The sequence below is a fragment of the Dermacentor albipictus genome, chromosome 6, assembly GCF_038994185.2.
Source record: "Dermacentor albipictus isolate Rhodes 1998 colony chromosome 6, USDA_Dalb.pri_finalv2, whole genome shotgun sequence".
Lineage (NCBI taxonomy): Eukaryota > Metazoa > Arthropoda > Arachnida > Ixodida > Ixodidae > Dermacentor > Dermacentor albipictus.
Genome location: NC_091826.1, coordinates 22,889,550 through 22,914,700, shown reverse-complemented (window position 1 = coordinate 22,914,700; position 25,151 = coordinate 22,889,550). Strand labels below are relative to the sequence as shown.

Genomic DNA, 25,151 nt, shown 5'->3' with positions numbered 1-25,151 from the left:
ATCGGCTTTAAAGGGCCCCTCACCAGGCCCCATAGCAAATTTTGGTTATACGCTGGAAGTTGTTACGTGTCCTCTAGGGAGCGTTCTGCCACAAAAATTTTTCAAATCGGCTCATTAATATAGCTGAGATAGAAATCCCGCGAACCCATGATTTCAGCAGGGAAGCTACGCAAGCGAAATTCCTTCCTTGCGTTCTCCCATACCGGACGTCGAGAATCGCGTGACGCATACGTCACAGGCCCCGCCTTCATTTCCTTTTTTTTTTGCTCTTTTCTTTTTTGTTTTTCGGCGCTACGCGCTTCCGCCGACGGCGTCGCGAGCGAGCTCTTGTCTTGTTTCCGCAGCGCACGATTTTGCGCGCTGTGCACAAGGAAACATGACGCGGTATAATTCAGTGCTGCACGAATACCGAGGCAGAACAAGCGGATTGCAGGGCGTGATCATGCACTGGAACGCGGTAGAAAATGTCATAGTTTCGGTACTTGCGGACGTGACCGCACGACCGTCGGAACAAGCAGACGAAGCAGAAGTACATCCATCTTGCTTCGGTGCGAAGTAAAAGGGAAAACGCGCAGACAATCCGTTTGTGTGTTTTATTATTTCTCTAAACTTCAATTCGTCAATTCAAGCAACAGATCGCACAGATAACAGATGTTGTCTTGAATAATTCTCGAAGTCACGTGTCACCACGAGCAACGTCACACCGCGGACACGATTACGTAGGCGCAGGGGCACGATTACGTCACCGTCCGGCTTGGAGGGCGGCGGCCGCGCGTGAGAAGGGAAACGACATTCGGATTGATGATGAAAAACTTTATCCCTCTTTAAAGGGAAGGGGGCAATGGAATAGAGGGTGGGGGAGGAACTACTTGAAGTAGGCCTCCTTTATCCTCTCAGCCCACTCCAGGATGGCCTCCTGAAGATCGGGCCTGGAGCTGCGCAAGGCAGCCTCCCACTGCTCCTCACTAGATAATAATTGCTTGAGGAAAGGGGGAAGGGGGTGCTTAGGGATTGAAATTTCACACCTTTCCGCGGCGCGTAGCGATGTAATACTTCGCAGACACGTTTGTTATCGCGCAATGTATGCTCTGCGCTTGTCAGCTCAAAATGGCCAGACCTGGTGAGCGGCACTTTAAAGATCAACATGATCAGCCGGGGTGAGTCAGGCGCGTGTTCCTGGCCGGTGTCGATCTGCGAGCACACGCATCGAGATGCCCTATGCGGAGTGCGGGTGTTCTCCAGACCAGTCTTGGCGTGATCGCCCGCGTCATCACCGTCAAATGAGGCCCAGTAGCCTGTGCCGCGTCTGCGCGTACGTACGTTTCATCCACAGACGACGGTGCCTAGACCATGGCCGTGGCTCTGAAATATCTGCTCACGTCATGCAAGGCGCGCCGGACAAGATGTTATCCATCTATGCAAGGTCAAAATGTAATCCATCTCTGTGGTGCGGCTTGTGGTGCAAAATTGAATTAGGCTCCATCTTCCACTTTGTTCATATTGTAGCGCGAACCTAGATACGCTTTACTCACAAGTTGGGTGGGCTGAGCAGTTTAACTTGCAGCTCACTGATAGTGATAACTCACACCCTTTTATATAACTGACACCCTTAGGGTGTCAGTTATATAAAAGGGTGTGAGTTATAGACGCATTTACACCCTTTTTCAGTTTTAAGGGTGTAAATTATTTTGAACATCTTGAAGGGGCAGCGCAAAAAGACGATGACAGAAGACAGGAACACAGTACAGCGCTGACCAACTCGTACCAACTCGCCCAAATGTCGATCCTTCTACAGCAAATTATTTTACAGTGTTGCTGATATGTCCTGGTGTGGAAACAATATCCAGCCTTCCTTCGTCCCAAACGACCACTTCGATCCGATACTTAATTGGCAAATTCTTTATTAATTGAGCGCGTATCTGCAGTGAATATTCGGGTGATGGGGGGGTCACGTTAGAATAGAAGAAGGAAGAGAAGAAGACGAAAGCGAGGCCCCGGCGAGGCTCATTCGGCTCTCTCGCAAAATTTGAGGCGGCAACACCAAAATTCGCGTCCGCGGTCTCCTCCCTCAAGGCAGGTCGGCAGTTACACACTTTCTCCGACAAAATCGTCCCGAGCGGGTCGGAAGCGCCCGCTCCACGACTGCAGCACGTCTTCCACCGGAGGACCGCCTGCTCCCCACAGCCGTGCGCGTCTTCCACTCGCCGGGCCGTGGTCCGCGGTGTTCTCTAGCTCTCTTCCGACGACGGTGCTCCACGCTTCCACGAAGACCGCCATCCGAGCGAGAGACGTGTAGGAGCCCCACGGCCACACATCGTATACCCGTTGGCAACAACAACAACATCAAAAAGGGTGTCGGTGCTGTTACGTTGCCCAGGCGAACGACGGTGACGTCATGCCCCTCCCGCGCCGCGAAAAGACAGCGTACAACGACATCCGGCAGCCGGCCACAGAAGAGGTGCCGCACATTCCGAGGCAGCCGCCGAGCCCGGTGTGCATCAAGCAGTCGGTCAAGAAGTACAGAGACCGCGTGATGCCCGATTGGTTCCAAAAGGTGAGCCACCCCTCTCTCTTCCACGGCCGATTCTTGCGGCCTGCGTCGAGCAGTGCCAACACCGTCTAGATAGCACAAGGCCTTTTCACTCCGATCCATGACGTCATGCTACCTGGCCCGACTGCCATAGAATCTAATGGGGACGCTCCCGACTAGGCAACAGTGATTTTGACGTCACCGCTTTCATCACGCCAGCCTTGTCAAATGCCAGGTATAGCGTGACATCATGGATCGAAGTAAACAGGCCTTGTGTTGTCTACGTGGTGTTGGCAGTGCTCCCATATGGACTGCAGAATTGAGCGTGCTTTCCCGCTCCCAAATCACGAAGAAGAACCGCCGCTGCAGCTTTGCGCATGCTAACGTGATCGCCCCGAAGCACAGGTCTTGCGAACGGAGGAAGCAGCCTTGAGAGCTGACGGGCGCTCCGCAAAAGTGTTGCCGGCAGTGTCCGATGATTGGCTGATTGGTGTCACCTTACGCGCGTCACTGCTCCTTGTCTTTTCGCCAGGCAATGGTGGCAGGACAGAGAACCCATGTTAGGATACAAGAAAAACCTGCCGGCTGCTGGTACAATGTCGATTTTGTGACACTATATATGCCAGAAAGCATATACGGTCACGTATTTGCTGCCTGCCAGTGAGGGTGAAAGCGTCGGCAACGTTTTGCCAGCGCTATTCTGCCGACGGCCAGCACAAAAGACTCGATTGTAGTACCTTGAGGAAGGGAAATAGCTGTAGATGAAGCGGCGTCACGTGACAATTTTGAGCTCTATCGCAAAGAATACAGAGGAAAGGGCGCTTTTGGGAAATCAGCATTCACCGCGTGGTGCACGCAAGCGGAAGTTTCCAGCCCCCGAGCTCGCGGAGGGCACGTGGGAAGTAGAGCGGAGAGAAAAAGGCGTTAGGCGATGAACTTGGAAGCCTGAAAAGGTCGGCTCAGAACGTGATCATGTAGCGGAATCTTTCTTTCTTTTAGGTGTTTCCACCGGATCCGTATGGAAATACGGATCCGCATTAGCATACCGTACGCCTGCCTCGCTGTCGCAGCGCGCTGGTAGCTCGCTGCTGGGTGACGTAAGCAGAACGTCACCTCGATGGACGCAGCCTTGCGCTCGCTGCAGGCTGCCTCCCGGTCTCGGTTTCGCGCGCTTTGATTGCCGAAATTTTATCGTGCCGCATTTCCAAGGGTAAACATCGTGAAGGGGCAGCGCAAAAAGACGATGACAGAAGGCAGGAACACACAGGACAGCGCTGTTCCTGCCTTCTGTCATCGTCTTTTCGCGCTGCCCCTTCAAGACGTTCAACCAGTACCAACTCGCCCAAATGTCGATCCTTTCCAAGGGTAATCGCATTTCTCCAGATCCGAAAGTTGACGTGGCTTGTACGCGGATGAGCTCGCTTCAATTTCCCAATTACGGGGAGCCCGCTGAACCTAATAGATTGAAAAAAAATTAATGGATTTGTGTTGATTAGCGACTAATTACCGCGTATCACCCGTCACCTCCCGATCGACATCGCTCACGCCTTGTCTCAGAAGGAACCGTCCTTTTTTATTTCAGAACGGCTATCTTAAAATATTACTTAAAGTATTCTTAGAAACACCGAGTATACACAGAATGAGGCCCCGTAGTTGGAAACTGAATCAGCATCCTGGCTTAAGGCAGCGATGTACATGATGGCGATAATTATTTAGGCATAGTAGCAGTGACAACATACGAAACTTAATTATAGGATGTTATAACATACGAATTATCAAAATACAGCGAATGACTGTGAATATTATTGGTAGCAATGAAAAAACTTAAGATGTACAATTGTCAGTAGCCCAATAACATTCACCGAAGATTACGACACTCCCTATATAATGGGAAATTTGAGCGCAGCTGTATAAGTGTTTTCATTTCGCGATATAAGAGACCTTTAGCTTGTACGCTATTCCGGTAAACGGGAGCGGTTTGGGCGGATTACCGGATGGTCGGGGCGTAAACGTGAGCGGTGAAGCCGCCTGGTGTTGTAGAGCTCAACCAGACAAACGCATAGCTAAAACTGCAGTAACTCACCATATCCTGCTTCGCCACCCGTGTAAATTTTTGGCAGAGGCGTAATTGTGAACACGATTACGCCACTGTCGAAAATTTACGCCAGCAGCTAAGCAAAATATAGTAATTAGCTCTGTGTTTGTATGGTTGAGCTTTGCGCCACCAGCTGGCGCCACCAATCTGGCCACTCAGGTTGGCGCCCCCGCTAAACCGGAAAACCGCCCGCGCTTGCCCGAATACCGGACACGCTAAAAGTCTCTATATACTGGCTGGCGCGGGCAATCGTTCTCGTGCGACACGTTACAAACGAAGCGAAGTGTGGCGCAACTGCCTCGCTAATCTGGAGATCGCGAGAGGCAGCGCGTGGGTGACGCGCGGGCGCGATTCACAGCGGCCGCCGCCGACGGACCTCCGCTCATGCAGCGCTTTGTTGCCATGCAGACGACGCGCGCTACACTGGCGCCATCTCGCGGCCATCGTCGCCGCACTACGCTTCTCTTCTCGACCTTTAGCCACACCCTCCGCTTTTCGCCTCGTGCTTCCGCTGTACCCTCCTCCCCGCATCTTTCATCCTCCGCTGCCGTCCATGTTTGCTCTTTCATCTTTTGCTGTGCTCGATCGCTCGGTTAGGCCGACGCTCGCCGCAGCAACGGGCGCCTAAGAGCTGCGTTCTACCGAAAAACCTACGCAACGTACAGGAAAATTAAACAGAAATTTAGACGGAACGAGTTGAGCGTACTACTCAAAAACAGAGAATACAATGGTATCGAAAGTTAAAATTGGTTCGAAGTCGCTGAAACAAAGCTTTCTAGTTCTGTTACATCTCAAAATTTCCTAATGTCATCACACCATTTAGCTCTCTGCCGTCCTCGAGTGCGCCTACCGTCTCATGCCACATATTCTGTAAGTGTGACAGTTTGTGACATTCTGTTACAGTTTAGGACGGTCCTTTGAAAAGTGGGACAGTTAGGGTACCCGCGGTCCATAACTTGATTTAGTTTTTTTTTATTCTTTCCCAAATGAAAACAATCTACCACCACTGCTCAATGCCTAGGTCACGGACGAAGCTGACAAGTGCCAAAAGCTCAAGATGGGGCGGGCTCGCTACGCCAAGGACGACGGCGGCCCGTCGGCAGCGCCCAAGGAAAAATCAAAGGACAGTGTACGTACACACCTTCGCCTTTACTGCGTGAGGCAGTAACAGAGAGCTTTAGTAGTGTAACATATCGCCACTTACACTCTTAGAAAAAGCTACACCCTTTGGGGCGTATCTTGTCCCACAACAATAATCGTCATCTGTCTTGACCGCGTTTCCATTCTTTAACGCTGCAAGCCCGGTACTTCGCAGTCACGAATGACGTGCGCGTTATCAGTGTGACGCAGCATTCTCGACAGGAAAGTAGCGAGCGCCGAGTTTTCAGGAAAGGAAACGCAAGCAAGGCAGATGACGATTATTGTTGTGGGACAAATATACACCCCAAAGGGTGCAGCCGTTTTAAGAGTGTGCGGAATACCGGTCTACCGTACACTCGAACGGCGTTAGCAACACTCGTAGTGACATCTTGTGCCGCTTTTTCCGACTACAGTGTTGTACACATGTTTTTTATTAAGTTGGTGTTTCCGTGAAATGACAAAAAAATTTAGAAAGACAGCACTTTAGCGATTATGTTGCTACTTATAATTTACACCAGCGGGCAGAATGTGGGTGGTCACAGCAATAATAGCTCTGTGTCATCTCTGGCTAAACTGTGCGCCACAAGGTGGCGCGACCAGCGTTGTTATCGTTGTCTACGTCACCGGTAGCCCGTTATTCCTGAAACGGCGGTGCATTCTGCGGACAAGCCAGAACGTTCCATTAGCTGTGCGGGGACGTGGGTTGTCGGAATCATGAACGCTCGAAGCTGTTTCCGTATTGTTTGGTATTGGTAGCGTATTGTCTGACAGATTTGAATTGTGGAATCCCGGAACACCAGAGGCCTAGACGACTGCAGCGTTATTAGCGCCATCTTAAGCGCACAAGCCGAACGTGCGACTCGCTCTCGGAGGAGAAAATTGCTGATACGAAACCACGTGACTACTGCCAACGTCCGATGTTTCGCCTATCCAAAGCTCCCGGCGCTGCCGGAAAAACCGGCGGACGTGCCGGCGGGACGAACGCTCGTCGAGACGCAAGCATGCAGTGGCCTAGGATGCCAAGGTTACGGTGGGCCGTCGCCAACGGCAGCGACGCGGCGCTGCGATGACATTTCAATCTCGATGACTGCTCCGACGACAGAGCTCGGAGCGCCTCAGAGCGCTCCAAGATAGAGCAATCGAGAAGAACCAGCCGAACGCAGGGCGCGCACCCTCTTTCAACCAGCCGAAGACAACGCCGCTCGCGAGAGCGCTCAGAAACGACCAGCCGAAGATATAGCATCATGATTCGCAAAGAGTGACGACAGGGCCTCTCCTCTGTTTTTCCTTCCTCCGTGCTTGTGCGTTAGTTGACGTCAGCGTCATGAGGTGGCGCCACATGCATTGCAGCATTCGTCTGTCTCTACCCTGTCCCGACAAGTGAAGTGTGTTTTGTTTGTAGGCTTTCTCCGTAGCAGACATTATTTTGCTCATCTCGCAAGGACAGCTTTACGCTGTCTTAGATGTCGTAAGTCATCGAAGTGCCGTCGTTATGGCGTCGTCACGTCGCACTCGTCGTCGTCGTAGGTGTCGGGCCATCGTCATCGCTGTCGCGCCTTCGTCGTTAGTCATTGTGCTTTTTGTGTGGTGAAGGACTTGCGACGTCATATTAAATATGAAAGTAGAGTTCTGAAAGAACCCTATAGCAATCTGGCAGTGTTGCCAATTTAGGTCCCTTTATTAGAGAGTTTTAGAAATAGGAATTTCAAGGTTGCGGGACGTTGCAGTTCGTAGTGGGCAGAGTGAATGGAAATTAGAGATTACAAAGAATGAAAACGGTGTGTGTTCTGCGCACGTGCTTGAATTGTCGCTAGCACTGTGTTTTTGGGGCACGCTAAGCCATTTGCGTGCGCTATTTGGAAAACTTCGTTGGAGCTGTGATTACGTGCTTTACCGAATTTCCCTATAATGTACCTTTAGAAAATTTCGCATTCGGCACTTTTTGACTAGAGGCTTTCCAAAGGGACATCGTAACCAAACATTGTATCAAGCTAGACTGATACGGCGTTCAAGATCCTCCAAACTCTCTATTAGGGAGTTTCATAGAACACTGGTTATGGTATATTTGTAGAGTTCCCTTTTACAATGTTTCAGAAAACTTGTAAAACTCTACATTAGGCAGTTTTGTAAACGGCACACCCAACAAGGAGTTCTAAAAGTTACCAAAAACTTCCCAATAGGGATGCAGTCACTGAGCACGTGTTGGTGGGCGAGTTGGTTATACGTGATTACAACGAAGGCGCAAAATAAAACAACGGACGAAGGAAGGAGACACGAGGCAACCACGTAGGCGCATCTACGTAGGCGCATCTCGTGTCTCCTTCCTTCATCCGTTGTTTTATTTGGCGCCTTCGTTGTAATCACAATAGGAATCCCAATAGGGAGTTTTCTAATATAGCGCACCTAAGCGTTTTCGAAAACTCTCCGCTAGGGAATTTCGAATAGCGAACGCGAAAACGCACGGCCGGCGAGACTCCCTTACTCTGGACTCCTTTTTCTAAAGCGCCCTAAAAACGTCACCATCGGGACGGCTGCCTCGGAGGTCGCTAGCGGTGCCCTTCTGCGCCGGCAGTGTCTGGGCCCGGGAGCGGCGGGAAGCCCCTACCGGGGCCCGCTGCTTAGCTGCTACTACCGACAGTACGCGCGTGACTCAGGCGTGTGCCAGTCTTTCGTGCCGCTGCTGCACACGATGCGGCTCAGCGAGGCGCTCAGGGCGCCCCAGCTGAGCCCCGTGCAACAGCGGAGCAGGCGCCCTCTCCCGCGCGCCGCTTGCGCTATCAGGTAACGGACGCTCTATAGCGGCGTGTAGTGCTTCACTGAACGTTTTATTTGTATCTCGATAGACCGGGTTATGGTATAACCGGGTTATATTAAAGCCCCTTAAACTTCGTAAAGTAGCGACACTCTCCTCCTCCGCCTGCACTCCTCCTCGTTTCTCCTCTCTTTCACGCTCCCTCCTCGACCGTGGCGCCACCTACACTGCTCGAACCTTTCTAGCCTCTATTAGCCCCGAGAAAGAGGAATGGCGCCCTCTCGCGAGTGACGTCACGGCCAGGACGCCGCTCGCTCCGGCTCGCTCGGCTGCCGCGCGCGCTCGTTCCCTTCGTGTATGCTTGGGGTATAGGTGGCTCGAGCCGTACGTATTGAAGAATAAGTCGGCTTCTTTCAGCTGCAATACCTTAACCACAGTTTCTTCTTCAAAAGCGTGTGAGTCGAGGAACTTTGCGACTTGGATATCGCAAGCTAAGTAGCGTTAAAGGGGTCTACAAGTTTTTGCAATGCATATATGCGCCGTGTCTATCGGTAAATTTTGACTAAAAAGAGAATATCTGCAAATTCAACGCGCGAAGTTATGTATGATGCTTCGCTAAACACTTAACATTCCTTTAGTATTTAGCTATGAGAGGTATTGCATTTTACGTGGAAGAAAAATTTGGTAATTGGCGTCAACATGTTATCCGATATTAGAAAGACACTGCCCAGCGAAGCTGTCATCATGATTCCTATTACTCTGTTGTGTTGTTCTATTCAAATATGGCCATTCATTAATGCGTAAAAAAATAGTTAGGCGCGCATTTCTTATGAAAATGTTTGCTGCTACTTTCATCCCCCTCTGAAACAGGCCTCCAAAAAACGAATTGCTCATGGCTGCTAACACGACGGCGTGTCATGTAGAGTATTTACATAGTTAATTCACAAACACCATAGTAGCAATCACCTGAGAGAAAAGTTTCGTTGTTTAGATCGACAGCCACTCAATTGAAAGTGATGAAATGTATCATAGTGGCCCTCAGTAGCCTTTATCGACAATATGGCCCACCCCTGATCACGTAACGGTAGCAATCGACTGTCCGTATGGCGAGGCACGCTATGTTCGCGAAACCCATCAGTTCACTTCAACTTCGAATTAAAACCATAAAGCATTTTTTTACAGTGCCAACTGGAATGGCTAAAGTATTCTCGAGCTACTACTACGCAGCTTAGATTGCCTACAAAAGGAAAATTCAAGCACCTTTTGTCTCACCATGTCTCGATCCAGCATTATTTAATTATACAAACGGATAACTATTCGCTTCGTCGGTACTTAAAAGAGAACCTTGCAGGCTAATTTAAGTTTACTCCAATCCAATCGCAAACATTCATAAAGAAAGCACCACAAGCCTTGCATATACTTTCACTTGATTTCTGACCCTCCACAGGGGGAATTTCGATATCTTCAATATGTCCCATACTACTAGTCATTGACGCTTCGACTGCTTTCTGGCTACAGCTATGTGGTCCAGCAGGCATACTTCACTAAAAAAATTGGGCCGAGCAGCCTGTGTCAGTTTGCCAAACAGATTCGTCATGTATATTCCTTAAGCAACAAGCACCAGTAAATTTCTCAAGTGAGTTTGATGTGATTTGATTTATTAATTTCCGTTTACACACACACATGTACAGAGGAGTGGTAAATGGAGGTGGATGAGGGAAAAAAGCCGCACAGACGCGGCTTGAGGTAATCTCACCCTCTTAGGTACAATATGGCTGCATGGGGTAACACATCAAGCGCCATATAAATTACATCTATATAGTGGCCATAAAACATTGCAGTTATACAATATATGAAAGCACAGTGAAATATTTCCACGATAACAATGCAAAACACACTGCGGCATTGAAATAAATAAATGATATTCACTTGGTAACATAGACAAAAAAAGAGGAACATAACATGCATTATTAATCATTAACAAACGCGCTCTAAAGAGGTGAGTTGAACGTGTAGCACGGAAAAGGGAATATATATTGGTACATTCCTATTTGTACTCTGTAAATAGCTGTAAGCCTTCATTAACTTTACTTCAAATTTCCGCTGCTTAAAAAAAATAAACACGTGAAGAACCGCCTAATGTTGACAAGCAGTTAAAGAAGCAAGTGAGGCGTGTAGAATCTAAGCTCCAGTATTAGTTAAGTCACCGTGCTACTGCCGAGCGTTTCTGTGAGGAAATGCAAAAATTCGATATTATACCATGAACTACTCGTCGTGAGCAAACCTGTTTTAGCGGAATAAAATCAACGTAACTGCTGTAGTAGTCATATATAGCCAGCTTTGTGACATACTTTTTGCACCGCGGCAGGTATGGTATCATAACTGGATTCCTATAGGCTATGCTTTTGCGATTGTCTATCCGCGTATGAAAAACCCGCAATGGGCTGGTCTGCGTCGCTTCGGCTGGCACTGTAGCGTTGCCTTCGAGAGCTGCATTGTTGTCTAAGAAATTAGCTCTTTGAATAAATGTTCGCAAAGGAAGACGTCATAAAAATATATTTGAGACGACCACCATAAGTATACAAGCAGAGAGAACGAGGGCGAACAAACGAAAACACCGCAGAAAGCGCCCGTACAACGCACGAACTGTAGCAGACGACAGGCGCGAGTCCCCTCCCTGACGTCACGCGAGCGGCGCTCGCAGCGCCGCTCGTGTTCGTTCTCGGGGCTAATATCGCTCCTCCGTAGACGCTTCTCGGGCAAAAACGGCCGAGTCGCCGGACCGCTGTAGCTTTCTAGAGCGCAGCCTTTTAGGCGCCCGTTCCTGCGGCGAGCGTCGGCGTTCCCGGCGTAACCCAGCGAACGAGCACAGTGAAAGATGAGCGCGAACGCGGTTCGCAGCGGGCGATGAAAAACACGGCGAAAGAGGAGAGATGAGAGGAGGAAAGTGGAGAGGAGGGTGCAGCAGGACCATGAGGCGGAAAGCGGTGGAGTGCATGGTCGAAACGTGAGAAGAAAAGCGTAGTGCGGCGACGGAGGCTACGAGATGGTGCCAGAGTAGCGCGCGCCGTCTGGGAAGTTTGTCGGAGGCGGCTTCTGTGAATCGCACCCACGCGCCACCCACGCGCGTGCTCTCGCGATCTCCAGATTAGCGAGGCAGTGGCGCCACACTTCGCTCTTTCCAAAGTGCTGCCGCACGAGAGCGATTGTCCACGCCAGCCAGTTTATCGGGAAATGAAAACATGTATAGGGCTACGCTCAAATTTCGCATTAGGACGTATCATAATCGTCGGTGAATAGTTTTACAACGTTACGTTTGTATTGGTATGTAAGAGGCTTTGCGGTGATAGGGGCGGCCATTTTGAATAATTACTTTTGTGCCTGAATGAAGCACATAGCTGACATTCATTCAGGCACAATAGTAATTATTCAAACTGGCCGCCGCTGTTGCCGCAAAGCCCCTCCCGAAAATAATTCCTGGGTACGGCCCCCGAAGAGCGAGCCTACGTAGGTCAACAAATGCGCCGCCTGCCATGCATGCCAAGACACCGCGCTTCAGTAATGCTTCTCTGTAATAGCGCTTCTAAAGTTGCTTTACAAACGCACCTTCACTACCTTGCATTCGAGCAGCAAAAACTCCACAGCGTCTGGTAACGAAATGTTACTAAGAAATCGCCGTTGGGTGCTATTGAAGCGCGCTGACAGCTTCGGTCTAAGGGCGGCGCTGCCGCGCATTATACCGTAAAGCCCCTTAAACTTTGTAAAGTAGTGCCGTGTTTTGAAGAATGCTGCCTCCTCCTCGCGCACTCTGGCCGAGGCCGACGCCGCGTCGCTACTGGCCTATTAGCGTCACGTGGGCCCTCGCGCCTCACTTCAGCGCCATTTTTGCCCGAGAAGCGTCTGCGGAGTGGCGAGGAGCGCATGTTGGCGCCGTTGCTACGCTCGAGCAATGTAGGCGGCGCCCCGGTCGAGGAGGGAGCGTGAAAGAGAGGAGAGAGGAGAAACGAAGAGGAGTGAAGGTGGAGGATGAGAGTGTCGCTACTTTACTAAGAAGTTTAAGGGGTTTTATTAAACCGGAGTCACCAAAAAGGAAGTGAGAGAAACAGAGACGGCAAATTTGATGCAAAGCACGGAAGCGAGAAATGGCCGTGGAGTTTTACAAGGACGGCAAGGAAAACACCAGGAAACTAAATGTGTGCGCTAGCACAAGAACAGCGCCTTGCTTCTTGTGGCCCGAACTGGCTAACTGAGAACAGACACATATACAGAAGGAAATATTGGCAATAGGGTGAGATGTCTGCTTGCTGAGATAGAGAGCGAGAGAAAGAGAGAGAGGAAAGAAGAATCTGGATACGATCCGGAATATCGTAATGCCACGATAATTCAGCGAGCCTGAACAGCAGGGTATATAGGGCCGCGCCTTCGAGTTACGCAGGGTTTCAAAGCTGAATGCTCCGTCAGAGGTCGAGATTAGCAAGAGATGTTTAGAGCAATTGGTAAAAAAAAATTGCGAGAGGATCAATTTCACGATGAATGTCGACGTTAATGCAAAGCGTTTTTTTTTTAATTCATATACCCTAAAGGCCCTTTTTCAGGCATTGCATAGGGGCTTACTTAACATTACATAACATATTGCAGTGAATAAACAATGAAAACGAGCTCCATTTGCAGAGAACAGAACTTGATAAAACATACTGGAAAATACACTGCAAGCACCGAGAACATACTGGAAAAAGTAGAACTAAAATGGTAGTGGCAACAATAAAGAAGAATACAATTCTAAGCAGTCGGCACAATACAATTCTAACGGTGGGCGCGCAATAAGCACTTCAGTTTGCAAACAAAGGCGTCGTGGTTATTGACAGAAACGATTTCCGCAGGCAGCTTATTCCAATGGTAAATGACAAAGAACAATGGCGAATGACGCATAAGCTTGGTACGAGCGATCTTTGGTTGTGTACTTTAAAGCCGTTACAGCAACTGTAGCGACACAGCATATTGCTATCACCCAAACGCGTCGCGTATGAGGCAGCCGTGTATGCAGCCAGGTTCCACCGCACTGAACACGCTGCGCCATCTATCGGTGCCGCCGCAAATTCCGCGCATGGCGCTTGTGTGAATTTATATTCAGACAAGATTGTCTCAGCATATACATGTCGCTAGTTCTATTGCGCCCACCATTGAAGAAATTTTAAGTGATTTTTTTTTTGTCGCTTATGAGCGGCACATTCCCAACAGCACATACTCAATACTCAGTGACCCAAGTTGACGTCAACAGGATCATTTCATTTCATTCATTAATACCTTCAAGAGCGGGGGGCATTACAGACGGGAGTGGTAGTATAGAAATAAACAACTGAAGTCCCTGGTTATACAATATTAGCTAATTATTCACAACTAATGATGCCTTGCATGAAGTTTTTAGTTACTGGTTATACATTGTCAGCTAATGATTCATGAAAAACGAACAATGTCTTTGTTCCCGAATAGAATGAAAAATCGTTCATTGAGCAATGGCGTGTACCAAATGGTCTAAGTTGGAGTGAAAGAGATTCATTGTAGAGTGGCAGATAACCAGTGACCCAACTTGGTCCAACGGTTGGTTTCAAACCCTTTCGCTCAGCACAGCAGCTCCGATTCTGTGCCCATTAGAACATGAACCACTCAGTCACCCGGTGACTAATCGTAATTAAAAACATGGAAGAGAGGAGGACAGGATCGTCACTGGCATTGCTAATTTTACAAGGTCAAGTAGAGATAGGCAACGCGCTATAGACTGCAGTAGATGCGTAGTAGAACCCGACTTTATCAAGCAGGCTCACCACCCCGTTTCAGAAGGAGTGCCATTAGCGATCATCATCGCCATTCATTGAACAGGAATTGCCGTATGGAGAAACGTTCTAGAATACAAGTCAAGTTTCGTTCTCTGACGGAGGTATATCAATAGTAGGACGAGTAAGCACTTAGTCCGCGTTTGGTTTCAATGGCTCCTTCACTAACAGTTTGGCTCAAGACAACGGTCGCTGGTTCGACTCGTGGCTGGGCGGCCGCATTCCCATAAGGCCTACGGTTTACGGAATACCGGAGACGTAAACGTGAACGGACGAGTTGGAGGCGCCACGTCGTATAAATAATGAAAACACAGCTTTAATGCAGCGATCAAGAGCATGCTTAGCTGTTGCTGTGAAGCGCCGGCAGTCATACAATCGCCAAAATGCGGTTCTTTTTCTTTTTGTTATCCTTCGATGAGGACAACCTTGTAACATAAAAACGCTTCCAACGCGACGTGGTTGAACAAAACGTCACGAGGTGTCGCTGCTGGCGCTTCTGTTGCTGCAGCGACATCTACGGTAAAACCGCAAATCAGGCAGTGTAGGTTGACATGGGTTGGGCCTCGTTTGAAGTCGGAGAAGCGCAGAGCAAAATTAGTTTTGTAGAAAGACTCAGGAACATTGAGCAACATAAATGGGCGACTAAAGTTATAGGGGTATTACTCAGGCTCGCGCGTGCGCACCTGACCCTTCTCTGGATCGCACAGCGCCGACGGAGCGGCAGTCGCTCCCTAGCACTTTCGCAGCAGCCCTAGCAGTCAGAGCTGTGACCCCTAACCCGCGGCTCGCAGTGAGTTGCGACCACGGCGGGTTCAGGCCAGTGGGGACAGGGTGAGTCTCAACCTAAGGTGTTTATTCACCTTAGAGTACACTGTTTCCAACAGACAACAACAGCCACAACACACACAAACACAACACAACACAACACAAAACCTCAGCGGCGGAGCATTCCGCACGTCTGGGGCGAAACAAACCGCACCATGTGGGAACCACAAAAGAGGCTGATAAGAGTTCAGCTCACCCAAAAGTGGATCCGCGCTCGGGCCCTGGGGCGGTGAGTCGCACACCAAGGTCCGGGCGCCACAGGGGGACGGCGTGCGGCGGTCTCAGCGGCTGATTTGAGATGCGGCCGTTCGCTAGCTCTTCCGCCGTGATCCGTCGGGGGAATAGCGCTTCTCCCGAGCGGCGGAGAGGGGTCTCCCCGGTTCCAAGAAAGGGAAAGGAGGGAACGGGGTGCCTTGGCTGCAGCGTCACGGCCAGGCGCGAAGAGCAGCGGGAGCGACGAAGGTGCCCTCTCCCCGCTACCCTCCGCGAGCGAGCACGTGATTATCGCGTGATAACCGCGTGGCCGCTCCGGAGATATCGGGATGCGCGTGCGATCCCCACATCCCCCCCTCCTTAAAATAACCCTTTAGCCGCTAAGAGGCCGCCGTCACCAGAGGCTTTCCTGCGAGAGGGGGCATGCTACTCCGACAGCAACACGGTTTGAATCCATGTTGGTGAGGGAGCAGCTCTAGCTGCAGACCGTCGTTGTCGCCGTGTAGGTGGTCGCGAGCCAGGCCGGAACATGGAATGATGATACGGAGCAGCTTGACAGCAGCGGGATGCAGTGGGAGGCAAGAAGGGCGCTGGGTCCGGGTCACCCTGCGTCTCGGCGGCGTCACCTGCCCAGTCGGACGTGCCGGGTCCGTGGTGGCGAAAGGGTCCCTGGATTTTTCTTGGCTGCCTCGATTACGCTGACGCGATCCCCGAACCAGCCTCGAGATGGCGCAGGACAGCTGTCTTTTGGGGTTCCCGGGGTTCGTTGTCCTCCCTCGCGGGTTTCGGCACGCAAGGTCGGCAAAGGCGCGCCGACCCACCCCTGACGATGGCTTGCACCTCGCTGCGCAGCAGGGGTCCACTCTGTCCTTGCGGGCGAAGTCTTTCGCTCGGCCTTGAGGCTGGGTGCTTGGTTGCGGAGCTGTGCGGCGCGGTTCGGCGAATTCTGCGCCGCCGCGACCATTCCGGACCGGAAGTCGCCCGCTGCACCTCTCACCTCGCTGTTAGCCGCTGGAGGATCTTTTCTCGCCGCCTGTTGCCTGCACTGCGCTGCTGACTGCTTACGGCCTGCTCGTCCCCACCGGCAGTGGAGATGGTCTTTCCTTTTTGCTTGGTGGTTGTTTCACGGCTCCCGACGGGCGGTCTGCTGCTGCGACAATTCTGTTAGCCCCTCTCGCTTGTTCCAAAGAGAAAGCGCGTGCTCGCTCTGGAAGCCTGCATGCTAGACATCGGAGGAGCATTCCGTCCGATATCGCGCACAATAAAATAGCCTCCGCGAACCGGACAGAGTTAGTTCTGCCGAGATCGCAAGTTATAATGCCGCACCGGGCTCGAACGTCGAGCCGTGCCACCCGATGCCGCTGCCTGCGGGCGCGGGAGAGCATTCTCCTCGGGCCACTCGTTCCCTCTGTCATAGTAGGGTTTGAGATCGCAGACATGCACCGGTCGGCTGATCGGTCTTAGCTTCAAGTCCGCCAGCCTGTACACGAGTGAAGAGACAGTCTCTCGCACCCGGTACGGTCCTGCCCATTTTGGCGCCAGAGAAGCTGAGAATTTCTTACTGGCGTCGCTCAGGACGTGATTCCGTCTCAACACCAGGTCACCCTCTTTGTAGTGAACTTCCCGATGAGAGCGGTCGTACTGCGCTTTCTGCTCGGCACGTGCAGTGCTCAGGTTCCGTCGCGCTTTTCGTAAAGCCTCCGTTACCTTCGCGCGCAGCCCAGTCGCATAATCGGCGCGTGCCGACGAAACAACCAGTTCCGTGCTGCTTCGTTCCTGTAGAGTAAGTTCTACCGGATTCAACAGCTCCCTCCCAAGGTTGAGGGTGGCGGGTGTATACCCAGTCGATCGATTCACTGTCGACCTGATAGCAAATCCAATTTCAGGAAGACAAGCGTCCCACTCATTGTGCGTCCCCGCAAATGCAACTAGCATGTGCTTGATGTTGCGGTTCACACGCTCAGTGGGATTCGCCTGGGCATGGTACGTGGTTGTTCTCCTGTGCTTAATGCCGAGAGCTGCACAAGAGTCCACGAAGAGTTTGGCAGTGAAGTAGGACGCATTGTCCGTTATCAGCTGCTCAGGATAGCCGAATCGTGTAAACACCTCGATCAGCTTTCCCATGATTACGCGTGCCGTCAGCTTCCGTAGGGGGAACAGTTCCACCCACTTGCTGAAATGGTCTGTGACTACGAGAAGGAATCGGTTCCCGCTCGGTGTCCTGGGGTAAGGCCCCATGACGTCACATGCCGCAATTTGCCACGGTGTTCGGCTATTGATCGGCTGCATGAGCCCGGGTGGGCGTCCACCACGCGGCTTCACGCGTTGGCACACGTTGCACGAGCGGGCGTAGCGCATCACCTCCCGCTTCATTCCAGGCCAGGTAGCAAAGCGGCACAACTTTAGATAAGTCTTAGGGCCACTCGCATGCCCGGCCAGGCACGTATCGTGAAAGTAGCGTAAAAGTGCTCCTCTCAGCGTGCGTGGAATCACCGCTTTGAAGGACTCGTGTGTATCCTTCTCCGCGGGAATGTATCTCAGCAGGACGCCGTCAGAGTCTAGCAGGTAGGAATCCAACGCGCTCACAGCATTACCAGCTGTTTCGGAGCGCCGCGCACCCACAGCAATACCAGCTGCGTCCATGTGCGCCGCGGCCGCGCCGCCGGGCTCCCGGAGCCCCTCAAACACTTTCTTACAAAATGGATCCTCCCGCTGTGCCTCTAACAGCTCCTTTCTGCCGAACACGCTCCCCACAGAACTGACGCAGTCCAAGTGGTTCACGCTTTCGTCCTGAGAAGGGGGTTCATCCGCCCTTCCTTCGGGACCAGCGCCGTCGAGCATTGTAGCAGTTACTCTGCTCTTAGGCTGAGTCACTGAGGGGTCACGATGGGTATTAATATTATCCCTCCTGACAACCTCAGTCGTCGCAGCGGTTAGTCCGCTCACAAGCTCAGTTTCGGGCGAGGTGAGTTGAGTAGTAATATCACTCTTCTCACAGTCAACGGGCGCGCGCGAAAGTGCGTCCGCCACAACGTTGTTCTTTCCTCTCCTGTAGCGAACGGTAATATCGTATCGCTGCAGGAGAAGTGCCCATCGCGCGAGCCGGCCGCTCGGCTCTCCTAAGCGCCTAAGCCAAGTTAATGCCATATGATCGGTCTCAATTATGAATGGGACTCCATCAATATAGTAGTCGAACTTTTTGAGAGCGAAAATGATCGCCAGACATTCCTTTTCTGTCACGGAGTAATTTTTCTCTGCGGGAGTCAAAGAGCGGCTGGCAAAAGCTACCGGGCGCAAACTACCTTCGTGCTGTTGGAGCAAAACCGCTCCTAGGCCAAGGTCGCTGGCGTCCGTATGAATGACAAATTCTTTGTTCAAATCAGGTAGCCTTAACTCGGTGGTTTCCACGAGCGCGTTTACGAGGTTGCGCAGTGCCTCCTCTTGCTCGGGACCCCACCTCCACTGCTCACCTTTCCTCAACAGCATTGTCAAGGGGGCTTGCAGTGCAGCGCAGTTTGGGATGAACTGTCGATAGAAATTCGCCAGCCCCAAAAAGCGTCTCAGTCCGCCTATGTCTTCCGGTGACGGGTAGTTCAATAATGCCTGAACCTTGTCATCACACGGTAGAAGGCGTCCATTATCCAGTTCAAAACCCAGTAGCGTTACTCGGGTTGCCGCAATCTGGGTCTTGGTCGGGTTTAGCGTTATCCCCGCAGACCTCAGACGCTCCAACACGTCCCTGAGATGGCGTAAGTGCCCATCAAAGGTACGCGAGTATACCACAACATCGTCCAGGTAAGCAAGAGCGTGGTGCCACCTTGCGTCACCCAAGACACGGTCCATCAGGCGCTGGTAAGTCGCAGGCGCACCGACAAGTCCGAATGGCATACGGGTAAACTGGAAAAGTCCCCTGTGACACGTGAAGGCAGTCTTCTCTCGGTCACAGGGATCTACCTCCACCTGAAAGTATCCTCTGCTTGCATCGAGCGTAGTGAAGTACTTCGCTCCGCCAACGTTGGATACGATCGAGGGAATGCTAGGAAGCGGATATGCGTCCTTGCGTGTCACCTCGTTCAGGCGGCGATAGTCAACACAAAGGCGGGGCGTCCCATCCTTTTTAGGAACCAACACCACAGGAAAACCCCATGGGCTGTCCGACCTTTCAACAACGCCTGTATCGAGCAGTTCGTCCAGAGCGCTGTCTAGTGCTTTCCTCTTAGCCAAACTCACCGGCCGAGGATTGCACTTCCACGGAGAGGCGTCGCCAGTCTCAATTTTGTGCCTGTATAGCGTAGTGCAACCAGGCCGCTCTGTGAATACGGCATCATATTCAGTCAGAAGCGCTGAGAGGCGAGCCTTTTCTTCCCCCGACAAACTGCTTGAGTCGTCCAGCAGCGGGTGGTATCGTTCGCCCCTCACTGCGGCACAGTCTGCCACCGCAGCGGGGGTTATGGGCTTTGCGGGAGGGGAGCAGTTCCCCTCCGCGCCTCTTTTCTCAGCGCGGTTGGCCGGACGGCATTTCGACCCGGCCGCAACCGTTCTGAGGGACCTTTTCGGGCAATCGTTTGGTCGGTCTGCGCGCGAAGCATCATCGAACGAAGTTGTCTCTGACGCTTTTTGAAGTGAAACGAAAGGTTTCAGGGTGCCACATGCTCGCTCCCTATATCCTCCGTTGCAGACGTCAATAACAATGCCCGTCTTGGCGAGGAAATCTCTACCAAGAATTATAGGAACCGACAGGCCGGGAAGGTGAGCTAGGCGCTGTCGCCTCACCCGTTTCTCCCACCGCACCACAAGCCTAGCAGCACAGCTCGCGTGTGCCGTGCCACTGGCGAGTCGGAAGGTCACATTACTCTCTCTCAGTCGGATAGCGCTCCGACGGAGATGTTCACACACCTCGTCGCCAAATAGTGAAGCGCTCGCTCCTGTGTCTAACAGCGCAAAAAACCTGCGCCGGGCGACTGTAACCTCTATGAGCGGGACTGGCGTGTCGCTGGGCAATCCAAAACGACAAGCCAGCGGGGCAAGGAGTTCGTGTGTCTCACTTCGCACCGCTGTAACCGCCGCCGGCCATGCAGCATTGCTCACCGGCGGCCCCGCTCGTTTCCCGAAAGCGCGTGCTCTCGGTTCGCAGGCTGTCTGCAATCCCGGGCGTAGTGCCCCGGCTGGTTGCACCGATAACAGAGGAGAGCCGGCCTTTGACAGGCTTGGCGTCCAGTGCCTCGCGCCGTTTGACCATTGTTCCTCTCTATCGACTGCTCCCTTGCAGGCACGCTCTGCTCTCGCATCATCGAGCCGGCATATCGACCACGATTCTGCATACCTCGGCCATCGGCAGCGCATGCTGCACGCATGGCATAAGTGTACGGATCGAGAGCCCGGTCAGATAAGCCCCAACCGTTTCTCAGTTGTCCGTCACTGAAAGCAACCGCACCACCTCCACCGGAACGGGTGCGAAAAGTGTCCCCGTTCCACGCGCATCGCGGCTCAAGTGCCCTCGACGCTGGGGGTGGAGGTCGGTATGAGCGCAAGGCGAGTATGTCCGCCTGTATGCGCTTTGCCTCCGAGGCCAGCTCATCCAAATCCCTGAACTTGCTGCCTCTTAGGTACGCTGCGAAGGTGGGATGAGCTTGTCGTGTGACTCTCTCCACCTTATCGCAGTTCGGAGCGGTAGGGTCAGCGGTACGATAAAGTTCGTCCATCGCCCTGACGTACTCGAGCAAGGATTCGTCCGGATGCTGAGTGCGTAGCTCCAACTCGCGCCGCAGACGACGCTCGTAATCTGCGGGCAGGAATTCCTCGCGTAATGCCGCTCGGAACTCGGCCAGCGTGCTAGACCGGTAGCCAGTAAGCCGGAACCAGCGGGCAGCGTGATCAGTTAACGACACTGGTACGACGCGTTCCAGCATCTCGTCATCGGACAGCCCCGTTGCGCGCTGGTAAGTCAGCACGCGATCGAGGTATTCGTTGACGCTAACTGAATCATGATACCCGCTGTAGGTGGGTAAGTCCACCCTCACTCTCGGTCTAGCAGCGGCGGCAGATGTCAGCAGAGTGTTCTGCACGGCACCTGTCAACCTCTCAATCAAGCGCATCGCATCCTGCAACAGCGCCTGTTGAGGCTCGCTCTGGCCAGTAATGCCTGGCACAGGAGCAGAACGCGTCGAGCAAGTATGCCGCAGTGGCTCCATGCTCTCCGCAAACACTGGCGAAGGGTTCGGCGTAATGTGCCTCACGCCTTCAAGGGTACATCCTGCCGGAGAGAGCGCCTCATGTGTCGCGCTACCCTCTTCGAAGCTTATCAAATTCCCAGGGCTAATGTTCGCCGCAGGGCATGACTGAGCGGTAGCAGTTACCGCCGCTTCGAATTGTTGTCTGTTGGTAGCAACCTGCGACAGCGTATACAACGGCTGTAAATCAGCCCCGTATGCTGCCATGGTTCGTTCGTGCAGTGGCAGTCACTCACACAAACAGACTCAACCTGTCACACCTCTGGCCCCACGTTGGGCGCCAAATATAGGGGTATTATGGTACGTTCACACTGAGGAATCCGGCGTCTACAGCGAATAGAATTCCCCCGCCGCCGAAAATCGCGTAGTTCACACTGCTTGCGGACCGCGCCGCCGGAAAGACATACAGCGCCATCTGCCCCATAAAATGCTAACCTCCAATCAAGCGCGGGATGTCCCGGATGTTCGCGCGGCTCGAAATTGCGCAGCAGTTGTCTCCGCTCGCGTCGAGTTCGTGTGTTTATGTTGCGCGTCTCCACCATTGCTTGGAAAGACAATGATGAACCCCGAGCAAGAAGAGGCAGTACTGCTCGGCCTGTTGGCAAGCATCTTTCTGGCGATGCATGACGCGCAGAAGCATTCGCCGAAGAGACGGCGGCAGCGGCGTTGGTGGGTTCGCCCACCAATCTCGCGACCGATGTTGTGCCACAAATCGTCCTTCTGCACGTTGTCTTTGCGCTTCAAGTGGCGCTTATCGTAGAGGACTGGGTGGTTGCGCACCAGTTCGATCAGCATTTCGGATGTGGATGTCACGGCGGACTTTGATGACTGCGACGACTGCGACATGACGTGAGACTCGGCCGCCATCTTTGGAAGTTCTGTTTCGCGCTCCCCGATTGGTCAGCGCCGCGCGGCGGCGAGGCAATCCGGCGGCAGCTGCCGCAAAAATCGGTACGGGAGCGATCGGCGCGGAAGGGGCTTTTCCGGCGGATCTCGCCGCCGCCGAACTGGGTTCCGCCGAACTGGGCGCCGCTCCAGACGCCGAATGTCTCAGTGTGAACGGGGCATCACTCAGGCTCGCGCGTGCGCACCTGACCCTTCTCTGGATCGCACAGCGCCGACGGAGCGGCAGTCGCTCCCTAGCACTTTCGCAGCAGCCCTAGCAGTCAGAGCTGTGACCCCTAACCCGCGGCTCGCAGTGAGTTGCGACCACGGCGGGTTCAGGCCAGTGGGGACAGGGTGAGTCTCAACCTAAGGTGTTTATTCACCTTAGAGTACACTGTTTCCAACAGACAACAACAGCCACAACACACACAAACACAACACAACACAACACAAAACCTCAGCGGCGGAGCATTCCGCACGTCTGGGGCGAAACAAACCGCACCATGTGGGAACCACAAAAGAGGCTGATAAGAGTTCAGCTCACCCAAAAGTGGATCCGCGCTCGGGCCCTGGGGCGGTGAGTCGCACACCAAGGTCCGGGCGCCACAGGGGGACGGCGTGCGGCGGTCTCAGCGGCTGATTTGAGATGCGGCCGTTCGCTAGCTCTTCCGCCGTGATCCGTCGGGGGAATAGCGCTTCTCCCGAGCGGCGGAGAGGGGTCTCCCCGGTTCCAAGAAAGGGAAAGGAGGGAACGGGGTGCCTTGGCTGCAGCGTCACGGCCAGGCGCGAAGAGCAGCGGGAGCGACGAAGGTGCCCTCTCCCCGCTACCCTCCGCGAGCGAGCACGTGATTATCGCGTGATAACCGCGTGGCCGCTCCGGAGATATCGGGATGCGCGTGCGATCCTCACAAAGTGCATAAGTATCTGTGCCTGAAAAGCGTGGACAGTGAATGGAGGAAGTGGTCAAGAAAGTTGGCAGCCAAGTACAGGGTAATTGAAAGCGTATAAATAGACAACCAGGAGTCATCAGAAAGAAAGTGAGAGAAACGGAGACAGTGAATTGGATGCAAATAATGGAAACAAAAAACGACCACGGAGGTTTACAAAGATGGGAGGACAGAAATTAGAATGGAAACTCTATACGATAACACAAAGTGCGGTGCCTTGTTATTTGGGTCTCGAACTGGTTGCGTAAGGACAAGAACATACCGGAGCAAATATTCGCAACAAGGTGAGGCGTGTGTGTATACTGCAGCAAAAATCCGAAGACCACTCAGCATATATACTAATGGAATGCAAAGGGATTCATTCAGTGAGACCCGTAGGTGACGCATACCTTCCAAAAGCGCTTGGATTTAAATTGGATGGAAGCATCAACCGGTCAGCAGCCAAGATAAGCAAAAGACGTTTAGAATACTGGCGTAATAAGTACAAGGAAGAGATTGATACGACCAGATCCGTTACAGTGGGCTGCGGTACAAGGAGATAGGGAAGCTTTGAGAAAAAAAAAAAGGTTACGGAGACGTACACAAAAATCCTAGAATGAAAAACATGTATAACATACCTGATTAAATCAAGCGGACTACTATTGTCACCACACCGTTTTCAAGGGAATACCAATGAATGATTATCATCTGCCGCACCCATAATCGGTAACCCGGTATTCCGTAAAGGGTAAATAAGGAGAAAACTAGCAACTCTCAAATGTCGCTCTGGGACATTAAGACCCGTAAGTCAATCAATCCCATGGTTCATATGACTGCGCAGCATGCCCCTGAATGAGAGAGTCGAAACCGTCGATTCCCTGTAATTAGGAAAACTTGCGTATTGTGACGTCGAATCCAAGTTACTTTTTTGGCCCTGACCCAAGCTATGCTGCTTGAAGTGCCTAATTCGGCCAGCTATCATGCAACGGAGAAAGAATTGTTCTTCATAGAGTTGTAACTTCCGAGAGGCTGACAGTCAGTCCCTAAGGCCAGCGTACAAACATTTCGTCCATCAGGAGTTAGTCCCCATAGCGTCTCACCCCCCCTCCCCCCCCAAATGACGAATCGTTATGTTTTACAGTTCAGTTATAGTCCACCAAATGCCTATCGAAAAAAGAAAACGCGCCCCATATTAAATAATTCGATATCAGCATATGGAGGCCCCATATAACAACCATATGAAGGCATGTCTTATATTATATATGGATCATACGGGTTTTATGTGGAATACCCGTATGAGGCTCACATGAAGATCACAAGGGACATTCCCCATATCATACATGGAAACATACGGGTTTTCACACGGGACCTCCATATTGTCATATGCCATTATTGGACACGGGACAAATTGGGTTTCTCCATATGGATGGGCTAATCTCTCGTCCCACATTTTGGCAACTTTTCCTCTTACAAGTCGTGTATTTGTGCGTGCCTCGTGTGTGTGTCTGAGAGTGTGCGTTTTCGCAAAGTCAATCGTGTGCTACAGATATGCTGCACGCCTTTCGATGCAGGTAAAATCCGATAGCCAAGACGAACCGTTGCCAGCACCAAAAACAAGAATATCGTCGAGAAGCAGAGGCAAACCGAAGGCTGACAAAGAGGCGACGGAGAACGAGGTGGAAGAAAGCAAGTGAATCTATAAAGTGCTTGCCGGGGCCCCGAGA

At 52.1% G+C, this 25,151-nt stretch overlaps 1 protein-coding gene across 1 annotated transcript; it reads left to right on the top strand.

Moving 5' to 3' along the window:
• Positions 1 to 1,945: 1,945 nt before the first annotated feature.
• On the top strand, positions 1,946 to 25,151 carry LOC139046801 (uncharacterized). The gene is made up of 4 exons (XM_070520712.1): positions 1,946 to 2,554; positions 5,647 to 5,754; positions 8,269 to 8,546; positions 24,999 to 25,151. The coding sequence occupies exons 1-4, from the start codon at positions 2,396 to 2,398 to the stop codon at positions 25,000 to 25,002; spliced, it is 549 nt and encodes a 182-aa protein (XP_070376813.1). The 5' UTR covers positions 1,946 to 2,395; the 3' UTR covers positions 25,003 to 25,151.

Excerpts from the sequence above, each read along its gene's own strand:
- LOC139046801 (XM_070520712.1), top strand. The coding sequence starts at position 2,396 with ATGCCCCTCCCGCGCCGCGAAAAGACAGCGTACAACGACATCCGGCAG. Across the intron at positions 2,555-5,646 it reads TGCCCGATTGGTTCCAAAAG|GTCACGGACGAAGCTGACAA; the intron begins GTGAGCCACCCC and ends CTCAATGCCTAG. Across the intron at positions 5,755-8,268 it reads AGGAAAAATCAAAGGACAGT|CGCCCTAAAAACGTCACCAT; the intron begins GTACGTACACAC and ends CTTTTTCTAAAG.